At 46.1% G+C, this 24903-nt stretch overlaps 1 protein-coding gene across 1 annotated transcript in view; it reads right to left on the bottom strand.

Annotated features, from left to right (window-relative positions):
* The window catches only part of Limch1 (LIM and calponin homology domains 1), a 326098-nt gene that overhangs the window by 46015 nt on the left and 255180 nt on the right, over positions 1–24903 (bottom strand). Inside the window, exons 9-11 of the mRNA XM_051165075.1 lie at positions 24298–24558; positions 5418–5453; positions 709–838 (exon numbers count right to left, since the gene is read on the bottom strand). Coding sequence (XP_051021032.1) covers positions 709–838; positions 5418–5453; positions 24298–24558 — 427 coding nt within the window. The remainder of the gene's footprint in view (positions 1–708; positions 839–5417; positions 5454–24297; positions 24559–24903) is intronic.

Here is a 24903-nt window from a genome sequence, read left to right as displayed (position 1 = left end):
CAGGTGCTAGACACATGGGCATATTGTCATTTACACTGTACCGACTTTGGAGCAATTAACTTTTTGACTAGTGGTGGAGTGACGTTTGCAACACTGGCCTCCCTGCGCTGTGTGGACTGAACAAAACGATCCTCTCTGTCTGTAAACCCCAAGCCCTCCCTGCTTTAGCTCTCTGCACTCAGCACACACCTCCAAGCTCTCACCCGCCTCGCCTCTGGCACCTTCCCTTCCCTGTTTGAATCTTGTCCCTCTGCTCACTAGCTATGGAACTTTGGGTCGCTGGGGGATAGCCATGGCTAGCACACTGCTGTTTCTGAACAGATTGAATGAATTACCCAGAGCAAAGCATTTAGGACTGTGCCTGCTACTGGTACAATTAGCACTGACAGCTGCAGTCATCATCCTCATCCGTCCGTCTTAAACCCAGAACATTAAAAGACAGCACACCACAGCTCTGCGCCCAGCCTAGTCGCCTGCCTCCCATCCTTTTTATTTGTGACCATGCTTTTGGTCCAGAGTACCTGCTGATACACACCAGTGCCAGTCTCTCCTCTCTCCACGTTCCTACAGACTTCTCCTTTAATCTTCCCACCAGTGAGGTCTCAGGCGCTCCTCCCCAACATGGCTTTGAAGTCCAAGTCTACCCTCCCAGCCTGCTGGCTGGCTGTGTTCCTCCCCACTGCCCGCGCGGCCTTGGCCGGGACTCACATCTTGCCATTTGTCGTCCTCTTCCCTCAGCTGGCTATTTATCAGCTGCAGCTGCTCCTGGCGGGCCCTGCTGTGCGGCAGCACCGCTGCTGCCTCCTCCTCACACCGCATGTCAAACATGCTTGTGCTCCTGTTGCGGAGAGAGCAAAAACAAAAAGCAGGCGGATGATCGCAGGGCGGCGGGCTCCCTTCACCCCTGAGCACGGAGGCCTGGGGGCGCTACCAGGCTGAGAGCAGCAGGCCCCTTCGCTCTGCAGCGGGAGGGAACGCCAGCAGCACAGCCAAGAGGGGATGTCTTTGTCTTCAGTGATGGCCCCTAGTAGGGGAGCTTTCTAGAAAGGTGCCCCAAAAAGGGGACTAGGAGAAAGTTTCTGAAGGCCTGCACTCCTCTCATTAGAAAGAATATAATTTAGAAAGAATTTGTGTGTGTGTGTGTGTGTGTGTGTGTGTGTGTGTAATGGGCACGTTCCATTGCAGTGGAACAACATTTGGTGGTGAAAAGAAGCCTGATTTGGAGGGGCAATTTTTTCACTTTCAAAATAAAATGTCACAGGACCTCCATGTTAAGACAGCATCTCCACATATTTAAATTAGTGCTGTGTGTGTTATGGCTATTTCCTTTTCTTTTTATACAGTTACATGATTAATAATATATCTTGGAATCAAGAAAAGAGTAAGGCATTTTGTAATAAGAGGACGGGATAAATATATAAATCAGGATACACTTTGCACACTAATGTGCTCACAATTGTTTTGGCTTTTTTGGTGTGTGTGTGTGTGTGTGTGTGTGTGTGTGTGTGTGTGTAGAAATCTGAATTTACTTTCTGGTTTGAAAAGGGAAAGGGCAGGCAACAAGAAAAGTAAACCTTTTGGCTGTGCCTGCAGTTGATAAATTCTGTAGGAACTCATTAAAGACACAGAGCCTTTTCTGCAATGTTCACACACAGACCCGTCAAGGGCAAGCACTGAAGCCAGCAGGGGTAACACAGAAGTAGAGACCAAAGCAAAGCTTCCCCATACCCCCTCACTCCCTTAGAAAAAAGACTAGTTCTGAGACCAAACGGGCTACAGGGATCACATATTCAAAAAGTTAAGTGATGGAGAAGCCTTCCAGGGCCCCTGGGTTTAGAAGATGGTAAGAGTATGTTTTTGAAGCCAGCTTAGCATCCAGTTTTTGTTTTTGTTTGTTTGTTTTTTTAAAGCTATGTGCTTGGAAACCAGCTGATTCCAGACACCATCCGTGAGGTGCAAACAGCACCACACTGCTGGATGAACCCTTCTGAGCAGCTGGGCACCCTGCCCCTCTCTCCAGGTGCTAGACATTTTCCATCTAATCTGAGACCTAAATCTCAAGACTATCCTTCCTCCAGAGGAAGATTTGTTTATTTGTTTATTTTAATCTGAGCTTTTTGTTAACACAGGGGTGACAACACAGTGGGAATTTGCTGTTGCCTACTTGGCTGGTAGTGTTGGTTTCCACAGCTGTGCCTAAACTTCCCCTTTCAAAGGAAAAAGGGCTGTGATCTTTCCATACATTTTACAGTACTTATTTTTAAAAGTTTGGGAATTTACACGATTAATAGAAAAGTCTACCCCACCCCCTTTTCTTCCCATATGAGTAGGTGTTCTCAAAATACACATGTACTTTCTTTTTCTATAGTTAAAGGGGAGGGGGACCTTACCTTTAAAATATGTAACCCAGCCTGTGACATTTAAGACAAATTCTAATTTCCTTAAGGCCTAAGGATACATAAGGATACTCTGAGCTGAGTATCTCACAGACCAAGAAGTCGACAAGTTGTGGAAAAGAGGCCCTCGACTTTGCCGTCCATGAGTTCTAAAGGGCGGAATGCTGGGCAGGGCACAATAGATGGATCTAGAACAGTGGCTTCTGTGAGGTGAGGAAGTAGCTGGCTTCCCCAAGGTGTGCATTGAGGGCACACGAGAGGCCGCACAGATGCCTCTTCTGCCTTGACTTACCACCTCTGTCCCCACTGTGAAGCTCTGACCTACCCCAGCCGAAATGTGGCCAAAGGCCAGGTGACTAAGAGACACTTGTTTGCTTGGCTATCCCCGGAAGTGCTATCCATTCACCCACAAGTTTTTTTTTTTTTGTTTTTGTGTGTGTGTGTGTGTGTGTGTGTGTGTGTGTGTGTGTGTGTGTGTGTGTTTTAAAATATCAACAACTTGCCATACAAGAGAGAAAAAATAAAAAGGAGAGGGAGCAAGAGGAGCAAGAGGAAAAAGAGGAGGAACAGGAAGAGGAAAAGAAAGAGGAAGAGGAGGGAAAAAAGAATGAGAAAAAGAAACCACAAAACTATGACATTTTAATCATTTCTATTAAAAAAGGGGTAGAGGGCTGAAAAAGTTGAGAATTGACACTAAAAAACAGAAATTGAGCCAAGTCACCCTTTAGAAAATGTTCCTCAGAGGTTGAGCTTCCACCTGAATGAAGAAGTGTGGGTCTGGGTATGGGAAGGGGCAGAGCTGGGGTGTGGTGGTCTGGGGGAACCCAGCTGACTTGTACTCCACGCCTGCCCTCAGTGCGGATGCTCGTAACACTGACAGGTCGTGTACTCCACGCCTGCCCTCAGTGCGGATACTTATAACACTGACGGGACGTGTACTCCACGCCTGCCCTCAGTGCGGATGCTTGTAACACTGACGGGACTTGTACTCCACGCCTGCCGTCAGTTCGGATGCTCATAACACTGATGGGACTTGTACTCCACGCCTGCCCTCAGTGCGGATGCTCATGTTCTGGGCTGTCGGAGTACAAGTGAGAGCATGCGAGAGATTCCTGACTGGCCAGAGGGTGGAGATTTTACTCTTACTCATATTTTATCAGGACACGTTGTCTTTTGATTGGGCCATATCTTAAAGAATGCGTCAACTAGTAAGTGCAGTTTATGCCTGTAGTTGCCTTTAAAGATTTTGTAAAACAGACAGGGGAAAGAAACTAAAAAGCAGTACTTTTCCCCTGCCCCACTTTTTAAAAAAAGTGTCATCTTGTGAATTTATTCTCCACATGACTTCATGTCAACAGTGTCTGCTCTAAGCAGTGAATTTGGCACTTTCCTATATTCTCAAATAAAACCTCTGGACAAGAAGTTCCTTGGCCTCTCCTTGTTCCACAGGAACAGTTTCACATAAAGACTAGGGAAGGGACCCCTGAGTCCCGTCCCCTTTTAAACAGCCTCTGCTTTTTTCCTGTGGCTGAGGTTTCAGTGGCAAGTATAGGCAGGATCTAAGAACCCAGTCCTTCCTTTCACCCTTTAGGCTTTCCCCAAGATCTACTTAGGGCAAACTGCACTACATCTGTCAGCAAGGAGGAGCCGCGTCTCAGCCAGGAGTAAATCCATTCTGTCATAATGTTGCCACTCACCGGATCAGAACAGGAGTTTGCCTGCCAATCTCACATCCTCCTCCTGTCAGGGATGTGAAATATTGCACTGTGGGGTTTAAGAGTAATAACCAGGACTCCGTTTTACAGTTTAGCTTCGTGAGGTCTGTCAGGCATGGGCTGAATTGCATCTTAGGGGGCATGGAGGGTTCTGTTTCCAAGAAAATAAACTAAATAGTTCTAGACTGCCCGTCAGAACATGGGGATGGAATGTGACTTCTTAGAGCTAAGAAGCTAACCTAGGTTGACATCCTCAATGCAAACATGGGAAAAGCCCAAACTGAAAACAGGTTTTTAAAGCTCCTTCTCTGCTTAAATACCATTCTGTTGTCATCAGTAGAAATGACACCTGTGGGGTGAGCTCCACTCTGTAAAGCAGGACTTGGCTCAGGTGCACAGGCAGCATGTGCTCTTTCTGTGATGGCCTAGTCTCTGCCAGGCCACACAAAGCTTTTGTGCAACTTACGTTGGAAGGGAATATTAAATCCTTTTCCTTAGAAGACCAATTACTCAGACCAGGTTAGAGTATTACCAGAAAAAACTTTAGCCTTGTACATCAAGTGCAGAATTAACTGCTCAGAGGAAAGCCAATTTTGGAAAAGATGGGGTGGTGAAGATTCTTCTCAAACTAGGGTGTGAGGTGCTGAGTGGAGGAGAGAACTCTGTGTGGGAGGAAAAGCAAGCAACAGGCGAGGAGCCCGGGCCCTGTTTTATACCTTTGGCCCTTTTCTATGCCACGGAACTTGAACAAACCCACAGTGTTTGGCTCTTAAGCATTCTGCAGTTGATATAACCCCAACCTGTTAGGAACTTGGGCTCCAGGATCTATAATTAGTGGTTTAGGTTTTATTTTCTTAGTTTAGGGGTAAAAAAACCACCACATGACTGTAGGAATGACTACTTCATTGTTTACCCTAAGCTCCAGTGCATTAGGAGTTAAGTTGCAAAACTCACAACACTCCTTTCCTAATCCTGTAGTTCAGAAGGGGCGGTCGATGTCCAAACCATAAGAGCAGCTTGCGCATGCCCAGCTGTAAGAAGCGAGCAGCGCATGCCCAGCTGTGAGACGTGCGCAGCAAAGCTGAAGCATCTCAGCTAAACACTGGCTCAGTGCTTAAGCTGCTTTCCCATTCATTCTCCGCGCGCAGAACAAGTGTTCTGCCTGTGGCCCCACGTGCTCTGCTGTGGACCGGGCTCACCGCACAGCTCGCTGCGGCATCCACTGCATGCCAATTAGTGGTAAGTACCGGAAGCATGCAGTTTAGGCTAGTGATTAATGTAATCCTACGAACGCGATGCCACTTACTCTGCGTCATCTGACACAGGAGTTCTTGGACCGTATCTACAAGATCAAATAAAAAATTAGAGTCAGGGCTGGCAAGAGAGTGGACACAGTGACCAACCTGGAAAAGCAAAATGGAGCAACGGCGGGGGCGGGGCAGGGGGGGGCGTCAATTCCTGTGTACAAACCCTTTTTGCTAGTCACGCTGAAAGAGAACCGTCATTACACAATTAGCAACATTCATTGGCAAAAAAACTAAAGCCTTGGTAGTTCTAAAGGGTATAAAGGTTTGCATTTAAACCCAGAAGAGAAATCAAATAAATCCATGCTGCCCACAAAGGAAACTGTTCAACGTAAACACAGAGGCCTAGGTGTGGCCCACGGTGTTTGGAAAAGGCAGTTTAAAGCACAAATACAACTGTTATTCGCACACACAGCTAAGCTGCTCACGCCTCTGTGTGGGTGGTAATGGGTCATGGACATGCAATAGACATGCACCGATAAGTTAATGCGTCTGCACAGAAGACATCAAAGACTATTTCTACAGTTTTCTGAGAGCAAACCAGAACTTAAGCCAGAGCCCCAATCAGTTCCTTCCGCCTGCGTTTGACAGAAACCACAATTCCTAGAAAACGGGTAGTCATAATCAAAACCAGACTCAGAGGCTGCCCCACAGCTGGAAAAGCCGAAGTTTTACCCCCCTGGTCTTTTTTCTTCTTCTGATAATTTGGGTTTACAAAGCTACATCCTCCGTGATATGGCTATGTTAGACCTCAGTGTATTCACACAGCGGAGAGGATTTGAAGGTAAGGACAGCACCACACCACACGGAAGCACACAGCTGAACGGAGGGCTCCCGTGATGGGGCACCCCTTCAGCAAGGGTGATGATTTAAAGGCACCGTCCTTTTCTGCCCTGAGAGGGTGCTCGCGTCTGCGCTCTGAACACGGATAAAGAACTGATGCTGTAAGGAGACTCTGTCCTGCTTCTGGCTTCCCAGAAACCACACCTTGTCAGCAAAACAGTATCCTACCAGGCGATTTCTGAACGTTTCTTCTTATACTTTTAGAGAAATTACCCCACAATGCATGAACACGTACACACAGACACACACTCCTTTCTTCGACTTTTTATCACTCTAGAATATACCACACTTACTGCTAATTATTATTTTATGCACAGGGAAAGCAACCATTATATAGATTACCCCCTCCCCCAATCTCTGTGGTGATGGCCACCAGTGAGCAAAGGAAAGGGTTTGGGAGGCTCTGCCTCTGCTGATGGAAGACTTCATTCTCCGCTTCAGGTGGGGCACTTCCAGAAGATTCTCAGTGTGCCCCGAATGCCACAACTATGAAGCAAATGACCACCAGGAGAGAAGGCATAAGCAGTGCCAGTTCTGAAGCCTGGTACCTGGGTTTTAGTCAATAAAAAGGCCTGACACATACACATACTCAGATGTGATGCTTGCTAACCCACCTCTGAAGGAGACGCTGTTCTTGACGGATGAATACCGGGGACATAGTTAAGTGACGGTTGCGTTGTTTTGTGCCTCTGCTTGGATTATCTACTTAGTGTTTTATTGAAGCACAGCCCAATGTGGACAGTGGGCTCAAGTGCACACGCAGTCTTGCCCTAGCTAACAACGCTTCGGCAGTGTTAGCGTCAGGGTGTGTCTGATTTTAAACTGGTTCCTCACAGAAAGATCAACAGCACTCAAGGACATCTACACTGATAACAGGCTCCGACAAAATTCCAAGTCTCATCATGCGAGCAGTTTTCTGATTGCCCTCAGCAGTGGCCACAGGAGGCCCTGGGAGGCGTTTGGGGATACTGGGAAGGACAGCAGTCTCTGAAGATGACCTTTTCCAGGTCTCATGGATATAAGGAGGTCCCTCCTAGGCTGACTTGCTACTTTTAAAAGAACACAAGTGATAACTAAAGAGGCTTCAAGGAGCATTTTTAGTTATCAAATACCTCTCTCTCTCTCTCTCTTTCTCTCTCTCTCTCTCTCTCTCTCTCTCTCTCTCTCTCTCTCACACACACACAAACACACACACACACACACAGATTCTCAAATGCCAAGTGGAAGAGCCAGTAGGCTGACGGGTATGGAGTTAACAACTATGACAGTCACAGAATGAGCAACCTACAGAAAAGTCACCTGACAGAGCCCCAGTCTAAGGGCAGAGGAATTTAGCTGGGTAACGGAAACAAGCCATAAAGGACTGATTATGCTCGTACAGTTTGAGCACTGACAGAGCATATTGGAATCCACATCGTCCAGCAGTAGACTGTAGTGAGAATTTTGGTTTGTTTAAAAAAAAAAAAAAAACCCAGAGAGATGGCTCAGTGTTTAAGAGCACTGCCTGCTCTTCCAAAGGACCTGGGTTCAATTCCCAGCAACCACGTGGCAGCTCACAACTGTCTGTTACTCCAAGATCTGACACCCTCACACCAACACACATAAATTAAAATTAAATAAAATATTTTTTTAAAAACCCAGTTATATCATGTTTTTATTCTAATCCCAGGTGTGGGATAGGGGGCTGGTTCAGATTGTCCACAGAAGTAACTAGGATTTGCCCTGCCCTGGTAGGGGCATGATCCTGCTAGCTAAAGATAGTTTATGTTTGGAATTCTGGGGACTCTAGAGAGGGTATAAAAATATGGGAGCCCTGAGAGAGGCAGCAGCCACTGCTGCCCCTGCGGCTGCTAGTCTTTGCTGCTGCTTTTGCTGTTTACTGGATTGCTGGTTGTTATTTCGTGATGTCCTGCTGACCAGGAACTCGATGCCCCTAATCAGCAGGAAATAATCTAAAGAGATCTACTCCTTCTTTCCCCTCTATCCTTCTTTCTCTCCCACCTAGTATTGGGGAGTTTGGAATGAATAGGGGTGGTATAGTGAGGTAGGAAAAAGAACCCAATAAAATACCCAAAAGGCCTGGCCACAGTGGATCCCTATACACTGAACTAATTTAAAGTGAGAGTAGAAATGGCTTTACCATTCATCTAGGATGAGCACACAGCCTTGTGTTTTGCACGCAGCAATTATTCAGTAAACATCTGTTAAAAGGAAATACAAATTCTCAAGAGTGTGTGCTGGCTCAATCAGGAAACATGTCATGGGCTGGGAGATGCCTCAGCAGGTCAAGGGCCATGCCACCAAGCCTGATGACCTGAGATTTCTATAACTCACATAGTGGAAGGAAAGATCCAACTCCTACAGGGTGCTCTTTGACATTTACTACATGTGGGCATGCCCCCCCTCTCCCTCCCCTCTCCTTCTCTCTCTCCCTCGCACACCCCTGAAAATTAAAAAAGAAGTATGCCATAAAGTTAATGGCTCTCTCCACTTACACTAACTGTCCACACTAATACAAACTACAAACGAGTGGCAGGTAGAAAGCCATAGGAATCCAACCAGGTTTCCGTGGCTCCTCTTATGACTTGGGTAGGCACTGCCTTGAAGGGAAAAAGTGGTTCTCCACTCAGAGCTAAGTTGAAAGTCTTGGTGGTTTAATTCTGGGCTGTGTCCTGAAGTTTGGGTTTTCCAACTGCAATAGAAATTAGTACTCTCAAAGGTCGTGTGTGAGAAACAGGAATCCACCCAGAATGCATGAAGCATCCAAGGCCACAGGCCCCACCTCCTTCCTTCCTTCCTTCCTTCCTTCTGTTCTGGTTTGCTCTACAGCAGCCCACGGGTCCAGAGCATCAGGTTGGGGCACCTGGAAGGGGAGTTGACAGTGGAGGACACGGTTGACCACCCAGTCCCTTTGTCCTTAACCAGTCTCAACCTGCGAACCATGTGGGATTCAAGCGATTAACTTTGCTCCTTGTCCTGTTTCTCATTCATGAAATAAGAAAACATCCACTCAACCTACCTGTGACTTCTCCAGGTGAGCTAGAGAGGGACCAGCCACATGCTGGCGAGGACAGAGCATACTCCACATCTATGGTGTAAAGCATGGCTTTTGTCCCTGATCCCTGGGCATCATGGTAATAAGACTCTACTACTGTTATTATCCAGAAGGATAGAAACCATCAAATGCAGAAGATAAAGATGGTGAGGGTACTGATTTTTTTAAAAATTTGGATTAGTTTACCATTCTTCCTGGGCCCCACTGTGTCCTTGACCCAGTTCCATCAAGGGCTTTTGAGAAGCATGAAAAAGCCACTATTATTAGTTCCACGGGCGAAGTACTTCTCTCTCATCACCCAGCACTGGGTAGGTAGACTACACTTAAAAGATATATATCCTTAAATGGCAACGGCAGCTTCCACACATAGGAGCTCGACACTCCAGGATCTTAAGTCAGAAAGTGGAATAAAAACTGTGCCACCAGATGGCAGTGAGGTTGGCTAATGCTGAAAACAACACACGTTTTGTAAATGTCATTGCTCGTCTTCTTCGGCCTGAAATCCATAAAACCAAGTAGGTTAGAAAGAAGTCTGACTCCTTTGCCGAAGGCTCCTCTGTGATCCAGGAAGAAACAACGGTCTTTCATTTGTTCCTCCCCCGGGGTGAAGATCAGAAGGAATGGGTAATGGGCAAGCTCATTATTGAACTACTCTTTTCATACCTGCTCGCATGCAGAGGAGAGAAGCACTCTGTCAATCATTCCATTTCTTCTAGCAGAAGCAGGTAAGTGGCTTTGATTCACCATGATGCATTAGTCAAACGCTCAAAGCATGTGCCAAGGCCCCAGTGGGGAACTAAAGTCACAGGCCACCGGATAACCTGACCTCTGATCATTCCCAGGTATACCCTTGGCAGACGCCTATACTTCCGGCTGCTGTGCTAAGGGAACTGATTTGGATCTGGAATGTCTAGGGAACATCCCAGGTCTCCTGGTCATACTATCTTTTCATCAATCAGCCATCTTGTTCTGGCCTCTCAGTCCACAGCTGCTACAGGAAGGAGTTGTTTTCTTCTCCAACTTTACTTCTGTTGCCAAAGGCTCCCACTCAGAGGCCAGAGGACGTGCTCTAGGGCAACATTTGGTCCAACCAGTTAAAGACCATTTACTGCTAAAGGAATTCGGTTGGTGTCACTCACTGGCACTAATCAAGGCAGAAGGGTATGGCATGTGCAGCTGCGTAGGAAATCCCCCTTTTAATTTGGTGAGTTCTCTGTCACGCAGCTGGTACTTGGAAATGGCTCCCATTCTGTTTCTCACATTTGCTGAGGAGGGAACAGGGTCAGTTCCCGTTCACATGCAAAGGCTACAATCTCCATCCAGAGTGGGCTCCTGAAGCACAACGCTCTGCTCCTATGAGGCACACATCCCTTTGAGGGACTTTACTCGCCCTGATTTGGTCACCAAGAGCACACGGGGATGCTGGGCTCTTAAAGGCACACACCAACCACACACAGCAGAGGCAGCAGCACAACACGTAATGCAGGCAGGAGGCTCACAGGGGTCTGCTGGGTTCCTCTGGTTGTCTCACTCTCGGCAGCATCTCGGGCTCTTTTTGAGTAATGCCATCATTTTGTTCTCTGCCATCCTGTGGCAGCTGTGTGGGTGTAACTAGAGCCAGAGAGGACAGTTTGTTATGGGGGAAAACTTTTTCACCAAAAGCCTGCTTGTCTCTTAGGCATCGCCTCCTGGGAGGGCAGGACATGCCTCACCTGCCTCAGCCTTTGGGTCGTCACTCTGAATGCAGACCTGCTCCTCCCGAGACTCCAGCTCTGGTGCCAGCCGTGGGGCCTTTTTGAGATAGTTGTCTGTGCTAGAATGCTCTATCCTAATGTCAATCACATAGCAAGGGTGGCAGGAGGCAAGAGGGAGAGGGTTATGTAAGGAAACTGAAAGACGAAGAGAGATCCTCAGCTGTCACTCAGGGGCCAGTTAGGATGGTAGGATGTGAGTTCTCCAAAGGCCTGAAACATACCGAGGGGGTCCTGCTGTGACCTAGTCACCGTAGACTGAGCAACAGCCCATGTGCACTAAAGGACTCAAGGCTGCATTTCTCCTTATGAGGGTCCTGCCTCATCCTTCTCTCAGACACGGAAGCCCTAAAGCTACATCATGTGTTCCTAACACATTGTATGCACAGCATTTTCCTCCTTTACGGTAGTGACCAGTCTGGAGCTCAAGAGACTGCCCTAAACATCACAGACCACCTCCCACTTTCTTTGGGTCTCAAGGACAAAGTACTGGAAGGAACACCATGTTTCTTTCACCATGAAGAATGTCATAATGGCTCCTACCAGGCAGGTAGGATGGAATTGCTAAGACAAGCAGGATACATGCAAATGTCCTACTTCTGCCCAAGAGAAGGGAGACCAGATGACCGGCCTGGAACCCCAGGACAAGGCTTCAGATGATGGCCTCCAGGGGATTGGTACAGCTGGTCCCCTAGTCTGAGCAGTGATGGCTCCAAGAAATCTTGACTAGAAAGACTCAAGAGTGATCTTGTTCTGCGCATGACTACTGGAGACTTTGAAAGCGGAGGGGATAGGAAACTCCTTTTATGGGTCTACTTGGATGTCCAAAACTGTGGGACAGGAGAGGGGGGGGTTGTTACATGAGCCGGGTTTTATGTATTCAGAAGACTCAGGAGCGCTACTGTTCTTAACAGTCCATCTCACTCCTTCAGGCGGCTCAACTGAGATGGCACTCAATGGTTAGGCCAAAGGGGATGTCTTGGGAGGTTACTGACCTTCTTAGGCACTGACTCCCATGACAGCAGACTGGAGACAGACACCTGCCGTTTAACTCCCCCCCCCCCCCCCGCCCCACACCACACGTGCGTTTCCCAAACAATGGACCCGCCCCACCCCAACACTGTTTTTTCTGCTGTCCTATGGAAGAGTCTATCAAACTGATGTCATCTCTAGAGGTTTGAGAAATGTATATCATCAAACTCTTGATTATTTGTTGGTTGGTTTTTGTTTTATTTATTTATTTTTGTTTGGTTTTGGTGCTGGGGATTTAGTGCACACTAAGCCTATGCTCTCTACCACAGCCAACTTTAAAAAGCAGCATTTGACTCCCATGTAGAACCTCCTTGTACAGGAGGCCATAAAATACCTGTGGTCATTCTGTGGGCTAAGTGTTTGGTCTTCCTTTAAGCCATGAGCAGCAGCAGATGGAGGTGACACAGAGGAAGTTTGGCTCTGGCTGCCGTGACTGACGACCTCCACGTCGTCCCTAGGCCCCGCCTTGCCAATGCTGAGCCGCTGCCAAGTTTGCTGATCTATCTCTGTCACAGGCCCAAAGTGTACAAACTTTTGCCTGGGGCTGGATGCTTTCTTATAAGCCCTTGCTTTACGGCTGGCAAAGTCATCCCGAATGGCAGTTTCTGCGTTGATTTCCGGTGAGGGCTCAGAGGCACAGGCATTCTGAGCATATCCGTCCCTAGTCAGAACCACAAATCAGTTTGGGGGTGGGGGTGGGGGAGGCAGGGGGTTCTAAGGCAAGTACAAATCAAGACGGGGTAGAAAACACGGAACTAGACATATGAAAATACTACCATGGCTAGACCACACGGCTTTCCACTCAGATGAAGAAATGACCACTGATCTTGCCTTGGTAAATAGTGTTTTAGGCTTTCTAGTGCTTCCAAAGCATCAATTCCAGTACCACAGTTGATAGCATAAGAAAACTGTAGGCGCAGCGAAATGGTTAGTTATGCAAGACTCAAGTTGAAATTCTTTATAGTAAGCAAGTTAGGAGAATAAATAACCACTCGCAGAAAGTCAGCTGGATAAAGATGTTTTCTGCTAATGTGGCTCTTAGTATTACTGCTCTCTCTCTCTCTCTCTCTCTCTCTCTCTCTCTCTCATACACAGAACATGTGCACTTCAGACACTCTGTTTAGAGAGGTTCTCTTTCCAGCCATTAAACTAGAAAACGAGGCATTTGATTCTTCGAATGTTAAATCCTACGACTGCTAGGACTCAAACCATGACACACCTTGCCTTTTCTGACACTTTCAATCTCTCCCACGTTTCCAGGTCAGCTTCTGTAATACCACAGAGTTTGATGAAGTTGGGAGCCTCCCGGTGAGGGGTCAGTCTGCCCTGGATTCTCCTCTGGGCCAGGTCGTCCTTCCGTAGATCTGGTGCCTTCCTGAAATTCGTTCCCACCGGTTCACTCTCCTGAGTCTGCATGGCACAGGCCACCACTGTGCTCTCTTCTGGTTGGCCCTGGTCTCTGCTGATTTGATTCAGGCCCCCACGTCATAGGAAAAGCCAAGTTCAAGGAACAGGGAGCAGACAAACAGAAGGTCAACACGGGGACTCAGAGGCCAAGCGTAGGACAGGAACACCCTTCCCTTTCTCAAAAGTGCGGGATTCATAGGCACTAGGGCCTTGGGCATGCTCTGTGGCATGTGCTCTGCCGCTGGGCTGCATGGCTGGCCCTTGAGACTACTCCTGCAATGCTGTGATAGGGCGGTTTCTCTTTTCCTCATTGGATGGTAGTCTCTAGCTTATCTAGGAAGGAGAGCCCGGGCGGCCTGAAAGATGGACTGCTGAGAATGCTAATGAGGGGTCAGTTTAACAGGAACTATGCTCAATCCCCACACTATTCAAGTCACTATAATGAATCTGCATTTCCTGACTAAATCTCTCACCCCCCTTGGCGCCCCCCAAGTGCTCTTTATTGCATGAGCAAATGTCAGTAATGAGCTTGGCATGATCTAAAGTCTAGGATTATTTTGGAGATCGCTGGAACATGGTTCAGAGATGTGAAACTCCTCAACTGGAAACCCCCACTGACCAGGGACTACATTTACACTGGTTCAGCCCCACTCTCTGTTTCACAGCTTTTATTCTGGGTTACCCATTGGGAGACTGAAGAACAGGGAGCACCCTTTTCTACGAGTATTAACTATTGGCCTCCACAAACGCGGCACTGATAGTCTCAGTTGCTCTGCTACGTCACGTGCAGGTTGACAAGTGTAATTTAAACGAAAGTTGTGTCAACCATATACTTAAACCTTCTAGCACATTAAAAGTCTTTCGTGCGTGTGTGCATGCGTGTGTGTGTGTGTGTGTGTGTGTGTGTATATGTGTGTACACGTGTGTGTGCCAAGCATAGTGGTGCACATCAGTCTTTAATCCTAGCATTTGGGAGCTAGAGACAGGAGGCTCAGGAGTTCAATGCCAGCCTCAGATTGCAAGCTCCAGGTCAACCTGGGCTACATAAAACCCTATGTCCAAAGAAAACAAATACCACCTGTTTAGTGAGCTTAATAATTTTCCCTAAAGATTGACTTAACTCAATGAAATGCAAGAGAGGTGATGCTATACTTAGTCCCACAGACTTCAACTATCTAAAACGATGGGCAGGAAAACAGTGAAGAGGTGAACTCTGATTTTGATATAAGGAAACCCACAAGCTGATACACTTTGCAGGGTGAAATTCTGCAATGCAGACACCTTGACTCTTGCCATACCCCTCTCCATACAAAAATCACTGTTGAAATCCCACATGACTATAATTTCCTTCCTCAGTTCAATCCAACATGTATGAGCTAAGGACCTCTGATCTAAAATGCTTTAGAGCAGGAGTGTTTGGGATTCCAGACTTTTTAAATTTTAGAATATTTTGCACATACATAATGACATAAATTTCATTTACGTTTCATATGCATGCTATAGACATGACCTCAAAGTGATCTGTATATGATATTTTTAGCACCCCTGCATTTTGACTGCGACCTGTCATGTGATGTCAGGTGTAGGGTTTTCCACTTGTGGTATGATGCCAGCCCACACACGTTTCTGTATTTTGGACCATTTGAAATAAGATGACGAGAGTAAAAACTCACTTGAGAATGGCTTCTGTGATAGTACAGGTGGAAGCACATTATATGTCTGAAGTGCGCGCGCGCGTGTGTGTGTGTGTGTGTGTGTGTGCGCGTGCGCGTGCATGCGTGTGTGTGACATGTGTTCATATTTGCCATGCGCCATTTGCTCGTGTTCCATGACATGCATGTGGAGGTCAGAGGACAACCTCAGCTCCTGAGCCTCTCCTTCTCCCTCGAGGCAGGCTTTCCCTTACTTACTGCTGTGTGCTGGGCTGGCTGCCTTGCAAGCTGCTGACAAGCCTCTTGCCTCCACCTTCGCGTAGTCAGGGGCACACTGGAATTAGGCGCTTATGTTACTGCACCTGGGATTTCATGGCGTGTGGGCCTCTGAACTCCAGCCACTGAACTTGCACGGCAATCACCGAGCCACCTGCCCCGCCCCTGCTTTGGGTTTGGTGAGACAGACCCACTTTATTTATCTTGCTTGTGTGAGAGAAGAAGGGACAAGCTTCGTCCTTCTCCTTCCACTTAAAAGTTGCCAACTCAAGGGACTAATAGAAAGGGTGACTGTTTTCTTCACCCTTCAGATGGAGTGGACTACCCTTACGTGTTGGTTGTTCTCTGAAAGGCAGTTGGACAAGACTAGATGGCTAGGAATTTACGACACCAAGGGCTGGAAAGAGAGGGATGGAGACCATGTACAAATCATTCTCAATTATGAGCGCACACCTTTTACAGCCTAGACTTTTCTTGTCTGATGGTCCCTTTGAGAGTTGTTTGCTGCCACCTGTCTTCTCTACATCCTTTTTCTGGAAAGGCCCATACAGAATTTGATTGAGCGGCACTGTTGGCTTGCTTTGGTTCATCCTTGCCCTCCTTGCAGCAAAGTCATCTTTCTCGAGGTCAGGCAGTCGGCACACTGCTTCGTCTTCTGACTCCGAATCTTTGCCGTGTTGGTGGGCCAGGAAAGGGTTTTCTTTCCGAAGGATGATGTCACGAGTGGCTTCTTTCTCTTTACTCAATTGCTTTTGACTGATAGAGTAAAATCAAAGGGAACTTCACGGGTGATAAGATCAAGGACTGCTTAACTCCCCATCTCCAGGCAACCACACTGTTACTGAAAAGTCCCCTCAGTCCTGTTAGTGCAGAGCCGCAATGCAGTTAGGACAGGCTTACAACCTTGAATTCAGCCAGATACAGACAACACTAAAGAGTCATATAGTTTTGCAGGGTTCCACGAGCATCCATAAAAGCAAGATCCTAAATGGCTCTGAAAGGGACAAACCAAATTCTTTCTGTTAAACAGGGTGGGGAAGTAGGGGGCCCTTTGCTGCTACTTTCATTGCTACATCTATCATGTACACAGTAGGAACCCCGTTTGGTTTGGGCTGACAAGAGCAAAAGAATGAGCCCAAGAAATGAATCCGGAAGAAACCCCATGAATGAAGCCATGGGCTAGGACGCAGGACACGCACCCACTCCACAAGCTGAAGGGAGCAAACTGAGCCACATGGAGACACGTGGAAGGATAGTTTAAAACCACTCAGAGGATGGCGTAAGAGCTGGTCACACCTGCATCCTCTCATCAGCACCGGCCTCCTCTCCTCCACTCCCTAGGTTCTCCACCCCCCCCCCCACATCTGCTTCCCCTCCATTGGTGGGAGTGTCATACATCGAGGTAACGGCGCTCTGCAGAGTTACTGCCACAGATGATTTTCATTTTCAATGGAGTCTTGAAGGTCCCTTACAAATAGAAGCTTTAAAAATTGCTAATGGCAATTTTGATGGTGACATGTCAAGCAGTAGGCCTTGGGACTTACATTTTCTTTTTGCCCTGGGGTGGTGGGCAAGTCAGCAATTTGTGCTTGTGTGGCATTCAAAGACAATCCCACCCCTCCATCTATTTAAAAGACCAGTTTCATCTTTAAGTCACAACATGTGTTGAACCTTTATTCCTCCATTGTTGATTGTATTCTCAGTTCATAAAGATGACAAACAAATACAAATAATTGGTTTCCTACAAAAGCATGCCTACTTTATATGAGCCTTTGGAAAGATAATTAAATGTTCCTGAGCTGAGGACATTGCAGACAAGCAAATAATTTAATTTTTTTGTGGGGGGAGGGGTGGGTATGAGGCAAGATGGATTCCGATCAAGGCCCACTTTATTAAAAGTGAGAACAGTTTATTTTATTTTAAATAATTTAATTTCTAAAAAGAAAGTGTACCCTTTATTGTATGGGCTTTCTGAAAGTTGATTTCAAGTCCCTGAGCTGAGGAGATAGCTTAGTGGCAGAGCACTTGCCAAGCATGCACACAAACCCAAGTTCAATCAGTTGTCCTGCAGTGCCCCCCTCATGCAGGCCCCCAAATGTGTTTAAGGTCAGGTAAGGTGGCTCAGTGAGTGAAGGAGCTTGCTGCCAAGTGACAACCTTTTGATTCCTGGAACCATGTGGCAGGAGAGAACTGACTCCCTCAAATTACTCTCTGACCCTCATATACACACTATAGCACACTTGCATAAACACACACACACACACACACACACACACACACAAACATACTCACACACACACAATAAATGTTTAAACATTTTAAAGACTAAAGTTTTCATCATCAAAGGACCAATCCATGTCAAGAATGAGGGCAGGAGAAGTTAAGCTGAGGACAGAGCCAGCAGTCAGACAGTCTACCCTGTTGACCAATTGGTCCACTAGCTGTTACTCCGAACCATACTATTCCAAAGGAGGTCATTAACTTAGTGATAGCAGATCTTCTCCTGTCTGAGATTTGAAAAAATCAAAATATGCTCGTTCATATTCCTAAAACCTTCTCAATATTAGTCATTGTTCTCAATGATTTAAAAATCTCAGGATTTTAAAACAAATGTGTGATGTTTCACTTCTCAATAATTTATTATTTAAAATACTAACTCCTGCCCTTAGAGTTACACACTCAACTCTTAGTCTTCTGCCTGGTCCCTCCCTAAACGGCATTAGCTTCCCTCCCTTGAATCCTTTGGTCAACACGTCTAGCAAAAAGATCAACTTGCTATAAAGAACGGTGGGTAGAAAATGACACGTCACTGAATCTCGTCAGTCATTGTGTAAAAACAAATTGGTTATAACGATGCTGGCCAGAGGATAATGAACAGAGACTGTGTACCAGAATTCCTTCTAATTAGTAATTCTAAAACTAAAGCTGCATGGCCTATGGTATATCCTTGTTTTAGCAAGTACAAAGCAAGACTAGGCCAAGAAATTTACACAAGGTCAAAGAGCTAGTGCACAAATTCAAATACAAATTAAGGCAGGCCGGTTGCAGAGGTCCTGTTCTATGACAATGACTAGGCCACTGTGCTACTGATTGGACAAACGACAATGCCAGGAACAGCTTTGAAAGCAGAGCATCATACCAAAAAAAAAAAAAAAAAGAGAGAGAGAGATCAGGAGAAAGGGAAGTAATTTGGCTACTAAATAAAGGGATTTTGTGAGCTGTACGTAGAAAAGAGTTGTAAATTGCACAACAACACTCAGAGGACTGATAGCAGAATGCTAACTAATCACACCTCACAAATTTGCTCCAGATTTAGCATTTTACAAAGCCTCTCCAATAGGAAGCACACACCTTACATATTCTTGCACCCTAGCATGGAGCAGAGCATCAGCATGAACCAAGTCTAAGATTAATATTCTTCCTACTTTCAGGCCAGGAGGTCTGGGCTTCATCTCTGAAAGAATTTGTTAAAGTAAAAAGTATGCATGTATGCAAATGGATCTGCCAATTTACAGTGCCAATTGGAGCAGTGCGAAGAATCTGGTACCTTATGCATCTTGCAAGCCCAGCTGGGCTGCAAACTCCCCGAGTGTTTCTTTTTAGGCTGACTGCCCAGGATGGCAGGGCTTGTTTCAATTTAGATATGTGTGCTTGAAAGAAGAAACTGAACAAAGTTTCTCCATCAATGGCCACTTTAAGATACTCCCATCTCTGGAATATCTTTACTCCAACTGGAAAGCTGTTACTATGAGTAATTCTTGCTCGCTGTGTGAATTCTGTAAATTCGGAGCTTTGTGGCTCTCTCAGAAAAGGAATGACGTAAAATAATAGCCGCCACTACTGACCATGAAATAAAAATGCACTGAGGGAAGATAACGTATCACACGTATCTATGAACCAAAAATATTTCAATGACTTCTATTCTGTATTATTAGTCCTTAAAGGCAGCCCATTGTTAAACTCTGATGTATTTCTTTCAATAACGACACGTCTGAACAGCTACTACAGAAACTGAGGACTGTGAGAACTCTACAAACCAGGAATCATGATGCCCGTTTTGCAGAGAATGCTAACAGTTTCTAGTTCAAGTTTTCTGTGCTTAGCTAGATGACTTTAAGTCTGCAGAAGGAGCAGGGCCGGGATGTTCACTTACATTTTCTGGTAGGTTTGGCAATCTCTGGGTGAACATTGTTTACTAGAAGAAATACAATGTACATGCCATTTGAAATGCAGCGCTGTATCAGGGCCTGAGGGTCCAGGTCTGCAGACTCACATACTTGCGATCACAAGTTCAAGACCTGCTTTGACTACAGAGAAAAGCAGTGCCCATCTTATAACTGGCAACCTTGCCAACCTCATTGTTTCTTTTTAAAAAAAAAAAAAAAAAGAAAAGAAAAAAAAAAAAAAAAAAAAAAGGAAAGCTATAGTGATGGCCAGGAGAGATGAGGGACCCAACGCATGGGATAGGGCAGAGAAAATGCTTCTCTCAGACTTTCTAAGGCTTATACATTTCAAAGCATATGAGAAAATGATTAAAACTAAGGAAGTGGGGGTAGGGGTGGGGGAGATGGTGGAGGAGGGGGTGGGGGAAGGGGTGGGTGTGGGTGTGGGTAGATAGTGGGAGAGCCCTAGTTGTACAAACAAGAGGACCTGACTTTAAATTTACAGCACCCACCTAACGGGGAATGGCTGTAGGCTCTCCTTTAAGAGAGTGCTACCATAACCTCAGTGCTAGGGGGAGGGACCAGACAAGGGCACCACTGGGACTTTCCAGGCCACTAGCCTATCTCCAGATTCGATCAGAAACCCTGCTCCAAGGAACTAAGGCAGAGAATGATAGAGCCGCACTCACGATGTCCTTCCTGGGCCCTATGCATGCTCGAAAGCACAAACATGCACATGTACACACACACACACACACACACACACACACACAGAGAGAGAGAGAGAGAGAGAGACAGACAGACAGACAGACAGACAGACACACACACACAGAGACAGAGAGACAGACAGACAGACACCACACACACACACACACACACACACACACACACACACAATAAATAAACTAGAGAAGAGCTGGCATTCTCTTTTACCCCTTTTTTCTTGGCAATGAGCAGCCAGCTTGGCTTGGCAGGGAGTTTGTTCTATTGAAAGAAACTGGGCTCTCCAGAAAGGCCTGTCCGTTCTCTTGGGAATGCCACAGGCAACATCAGAAGCCTCCCTGTTACCCTGTCTCCAGGCACGGCAGACACATCCAGAGCCACAGAGGTCATGCCTGTGTCTGTCTAGTCCCTAGACTGGGGGAATCTGTGCAGAGAGAAGCAGGGAGCCAGCATCTGGTACAGAGGGATGCAGAAGAATCTGTGTCTGGGCTGCATCTGCTCTCCCTGTGAAGATTTCTAAAATGTCTATTGTTCCCTGGAGAGTTGTCTCCCCTCTGTCATTAATTACTATGTGGTTGAGAACATTCACAGACTAGCAGAAATTCTGAGTGATGAAACACATGCAAATAATTAGAAAAGAAATACGGTCACGTGAAACCTATAATTCAGTTAAAAAATTTTTTTTAACTTTTCCAATGGGAAACACCAAATAAGAGAACTCAAATCTCTTTGGTATTTTAATTTAGGGGGAAGTGAATCTTAGTTCTTATTTTACCCTCTTGAAAAAAGAAATCTGGCTTCTTTTGCAGAATCTTATGGGGGAGGGTTAATTAAGTTAACATGGTCATAAAGTAAAATAGAAGAAAAAGCAGTTTATATACTTTTTAAAAACCTTTGATGGAAATATTAACTGCCACACATTTAATGAGAAGTCCTACTTTCTGTTTCTTGATGCCTGGTTTATTTTTTCACAAGTTAGTATGAGTCCTAACATCAAATGAAAATGGAATAAATGTATCATTGCTCTGTGTGTATATTGGCTTAAAAGTAACGCAAGGAGGTGTGTGAGGATCCTTGAGAAAGAAACAGAAAAGTGGTCTGGCTACAAAGGTTGCTCCCTCCCCCTTTCCAGTATAGCTCCTTTCTTGCACAGCATGCCAGACAAAGGCTTTCCCAACTGTGAAACAGCCCCAAGAAGTATGTGATGGCCAGGATCCATCTGGATGTCAAAACAAGAGAGACGTGGGGTCAATGCTTTGAGAGACACTGGCAAAGTTCAATGATTTACATTTTCACTTTCCACACATGGAGAACCTACCCCCTTTCCCCCCTCTATCCACACATGGAGAACCTGCCCCCTTCCCCCTCCCCCATCCACACATGGAGAACCCGCCCCCTTTCCCCCTCTATGATCTGCGGTTCATTCCAGTTAAGCAACTTTCCAGTTAAGCAGGACCCCAAATTGGATAAACTTAGAATGACTCTCAACTCTACTGTGCCTTGTAAAAAGCTAAGTGGCAAAAATGTAGACATGCTGAGCTGGTGGCACGGGGTGTGTGTCTCGAGGAGGGAACTAGGGAACTAGAAGCTGGAAAACTGTCAGCCGAATGAATTCTTGGTGACTGAGACAGATAATGGCACCGCTACTGGAGGCATATTCTCTGGGGAATATTGATAGCTGCCTCAACGTGATTTTAAATGCCGCCTGAGAAAGTCTGAGTGTGATGACACCAGCAAGCCTGTACACTTCTGCCTCATAATTAACTTGGTGACACAGATAAAAAGTAAATCAGAGGACAGCAAGCAAAAAATGACCACCTAATTTTGATTCCCACTGGAATCAAATTTAAACCCTGACTCTGTTTATATGTTGAATGGGAGTTAGTTATCAGGGAAGTCAATGTTTTATTGTGAAATGTACATTCCAGCTACCAAGTGATACAGGTCACCTACAGAACTCCCACCCTGTACACAAATTTGCTCTCTGTGTGCCCACTGAGCACCCTGCAGCACCGTGCTCACCCTCTCTAGCTAAAAGACTTCAAAGATACGATAAAAGTAAAGGCATGCGCATCAAAGATGCAGAGATTTCATTTTTCGTGTTCATGCTCTTATCTGTATAACTTAGCAATGTTTTAATTTTGCTCTAAGTTTAAGGGGGAGGCAGACCGGTTTGAAAATGGTGCACAGTGTGTGTGTGTGTGGGGGGGGGTGGTCCTCATTTCTGTATTCAGCTTCTGGTTTAGTCTCTGGGATAAGTAGATGCTTCAAAGATAGAGCCAAAGAATTATTTGGATATCCAGAAGTGAGGGTGTAATACTCTTCTTTGTTATTTCAGAGAACTGCTTATAACACAAGCAGAATTTTATACCAGAATTTCTAGAAGCACATAAATGTTTGAGGGTAAGTACAGTAACTGTGGGATACCACAAACAAAGAAGAAATAGATTCATGTGTGTGTGTGTGTGTGTGTGTGTGTGTGTTTTCAATCAACACAAAGCTACCCTACAATTAAGTCCGTAAAAGCCAATCCCGGATATTTCAATAGAGAACTAGACCATGGGACTAACCACCTGAGCAGCTTAAAGGAAATCCACGTGTGCAAGGCAGACGCAGTGCTGTGGTCTAAGCACCTGGATGTGGCTGCCAGGCCAGCTCTAACCAGCTCTCCAGGCCACTTGCTATCCTTGCTCCGGTTGCAATGTGAACTGTCCTCAGAATCCCCACTGGCTCATGTGTTTGTTGATTTGGTCTTTACTTGGTGACACTGTTTGGGAGACTGAAGAACTGCAGAACTTTTTGGACCTGGGATCCTACTGGCAGAGGTGGGTGACTGGGAGGGAGCCCTACAGTTTGTAGCCTGGCCTTATCGAGGACCACTCCCTACTGCCTGCCACGGTAGAGCCAGTCACCTCCTACACCTGTCAATATGACCACCCGGCTTCCACCTCCACACTTTCCCTGGCATGATGGGCTAAAATCCCCCGAGACCATGAGTGAAAACAGATCACTTTCTTTCAGTGGCCCGGGTCAGGCACTTTTTGTTTTTTTTCACAGCACCAAGAAAAGTAGTTTATGCAACCACCCATCCTTTGCTGCTGATGCTTCTTAAAAAAAAAAAAAAAAAAAAAAGTGAGTGTGCTATTGATCTTTTAAAATGAAAAGGAACAGCAGGTATGAAGGGAATTTCACGTATGAAACTGCTCTGAGCATCCATTTGTTATATGAGTGCTAATGGCAAGATTATTTTGTGAGGACCACTGTGGTTCTTACATAAAAAATAATAATAATAATAAATGTGCTTCCCAGAACTCTCTATAAAACTGCGGACCTGTGGAATTCTGTGGCTTTGACTGCTATCCTGAAACGCCTCACCTATCTTATGAAGTCAGTAGCACTGTATGCTAATGCCTTTTAGCTGCAAGGAAGAGGCCTCATTGATCCATGCCTTAGAGAATACATTGACGAGTTCAGTCCTACTCACGGCTCCTTAAGAGAGTGCCAACAGTGGACTTTTGTAAGGCAGTTATTCTCTGTGAATAGGTTATCCCTCATTTCAAGATATTGAACATATTCTAATGATGGGTCGGTCGCATGAAGTAATGAGCCATTTAGGAGTATGAAAGTTAACGAGACACAAGCAATAGTAAAATAAAATGTTATCGCTAGGTCAATCCTGCAGCCCACGTGACTGACCACAAGGATGCGCGGGGGGGGGGGGGGGGGGGGCGGTAGGGATGGGGCGTCTAATGAAGGGAGAAGAGCTCACACTTTAGCTCCATTTAAACTTGCCGAGGACTCAGCAGAGACATGCCCCAAGGCAGAGTATCTATTTCTATTCGTCCAGAGCAGAGGCGAGCGATGCAACGGACACCGAGGAACTGGGAAGACAGGATGAGAGGTCCACTTTGCTAGACGGAGTCCAAACCTGCGGGCATGCAGAAAGCCGGCCAGGGCAGCCCTCAGCGGGCCGAGCTAACCTGGCAAAGCGCCGCGCTGCAGGCATGACCTTGATCCCGGCTTGCTCCAGCCTCCTGTGCTTTCGGCTTTCCACAGCATCTCTGTCTTCCGGTGTGGCAGCTAGCACCGCAGCAACGCCCCCACGAGACTGCCCCTCGCCATTGCTGGGAGGCGCTTCTAAGGCATCCTTAGGCTTGCCCTCCGGGCCCATCAGGCCACTGGGGTCATCTTCACTGGGGGACCCCGCGTCACTCCCCTCCTCCTCTATTGTTTCAGGATAACTAAGGAGTTGGACGGCATCTTTTACTAAGCTAACAGACAGGTCAGGGAACAGACAGAACATCGCTTCGAAGACATTTTGATAGCACTTTTAACTTAGAAAAGGCAGTCACAGCACAGGATGCCATCCTGCTACTGTGAGGCAGTTTAGTGTAGCTAAGTGACACAATGAATTTCTCCTACACACTGTTCAAGGGCTCTTGAACACTTGATATTGAAAGCAAAACAAACAAACAAACAATCCTTTTCTTACTGGAAAGGTAAAACATTAGTTTGGATCAGTTAAGTCAAATTTTTAATAAAACATTTTGAAAGTAGGAAAATCATAGCTAATAAAAGGAAAATAT

This window comes from Acomys russatus, chromosome 22, assembly GCF_903995435.1.
Source record: "Acomys russatus chromosome 22, mAcoRus1.1, whole genome shotgun sequence".
NCBI classification, from domain to species: Eukaryota; Metazoa; Chordata; class Mammalia; order Rodentia; family Muridae; genus Acomys; species Acomys russatus.
The sequence above is the reverse complement of the archived record's forward strand: the minus strand, read 5'-3'. Positions and strand labels throughout refer to the sequence as shown.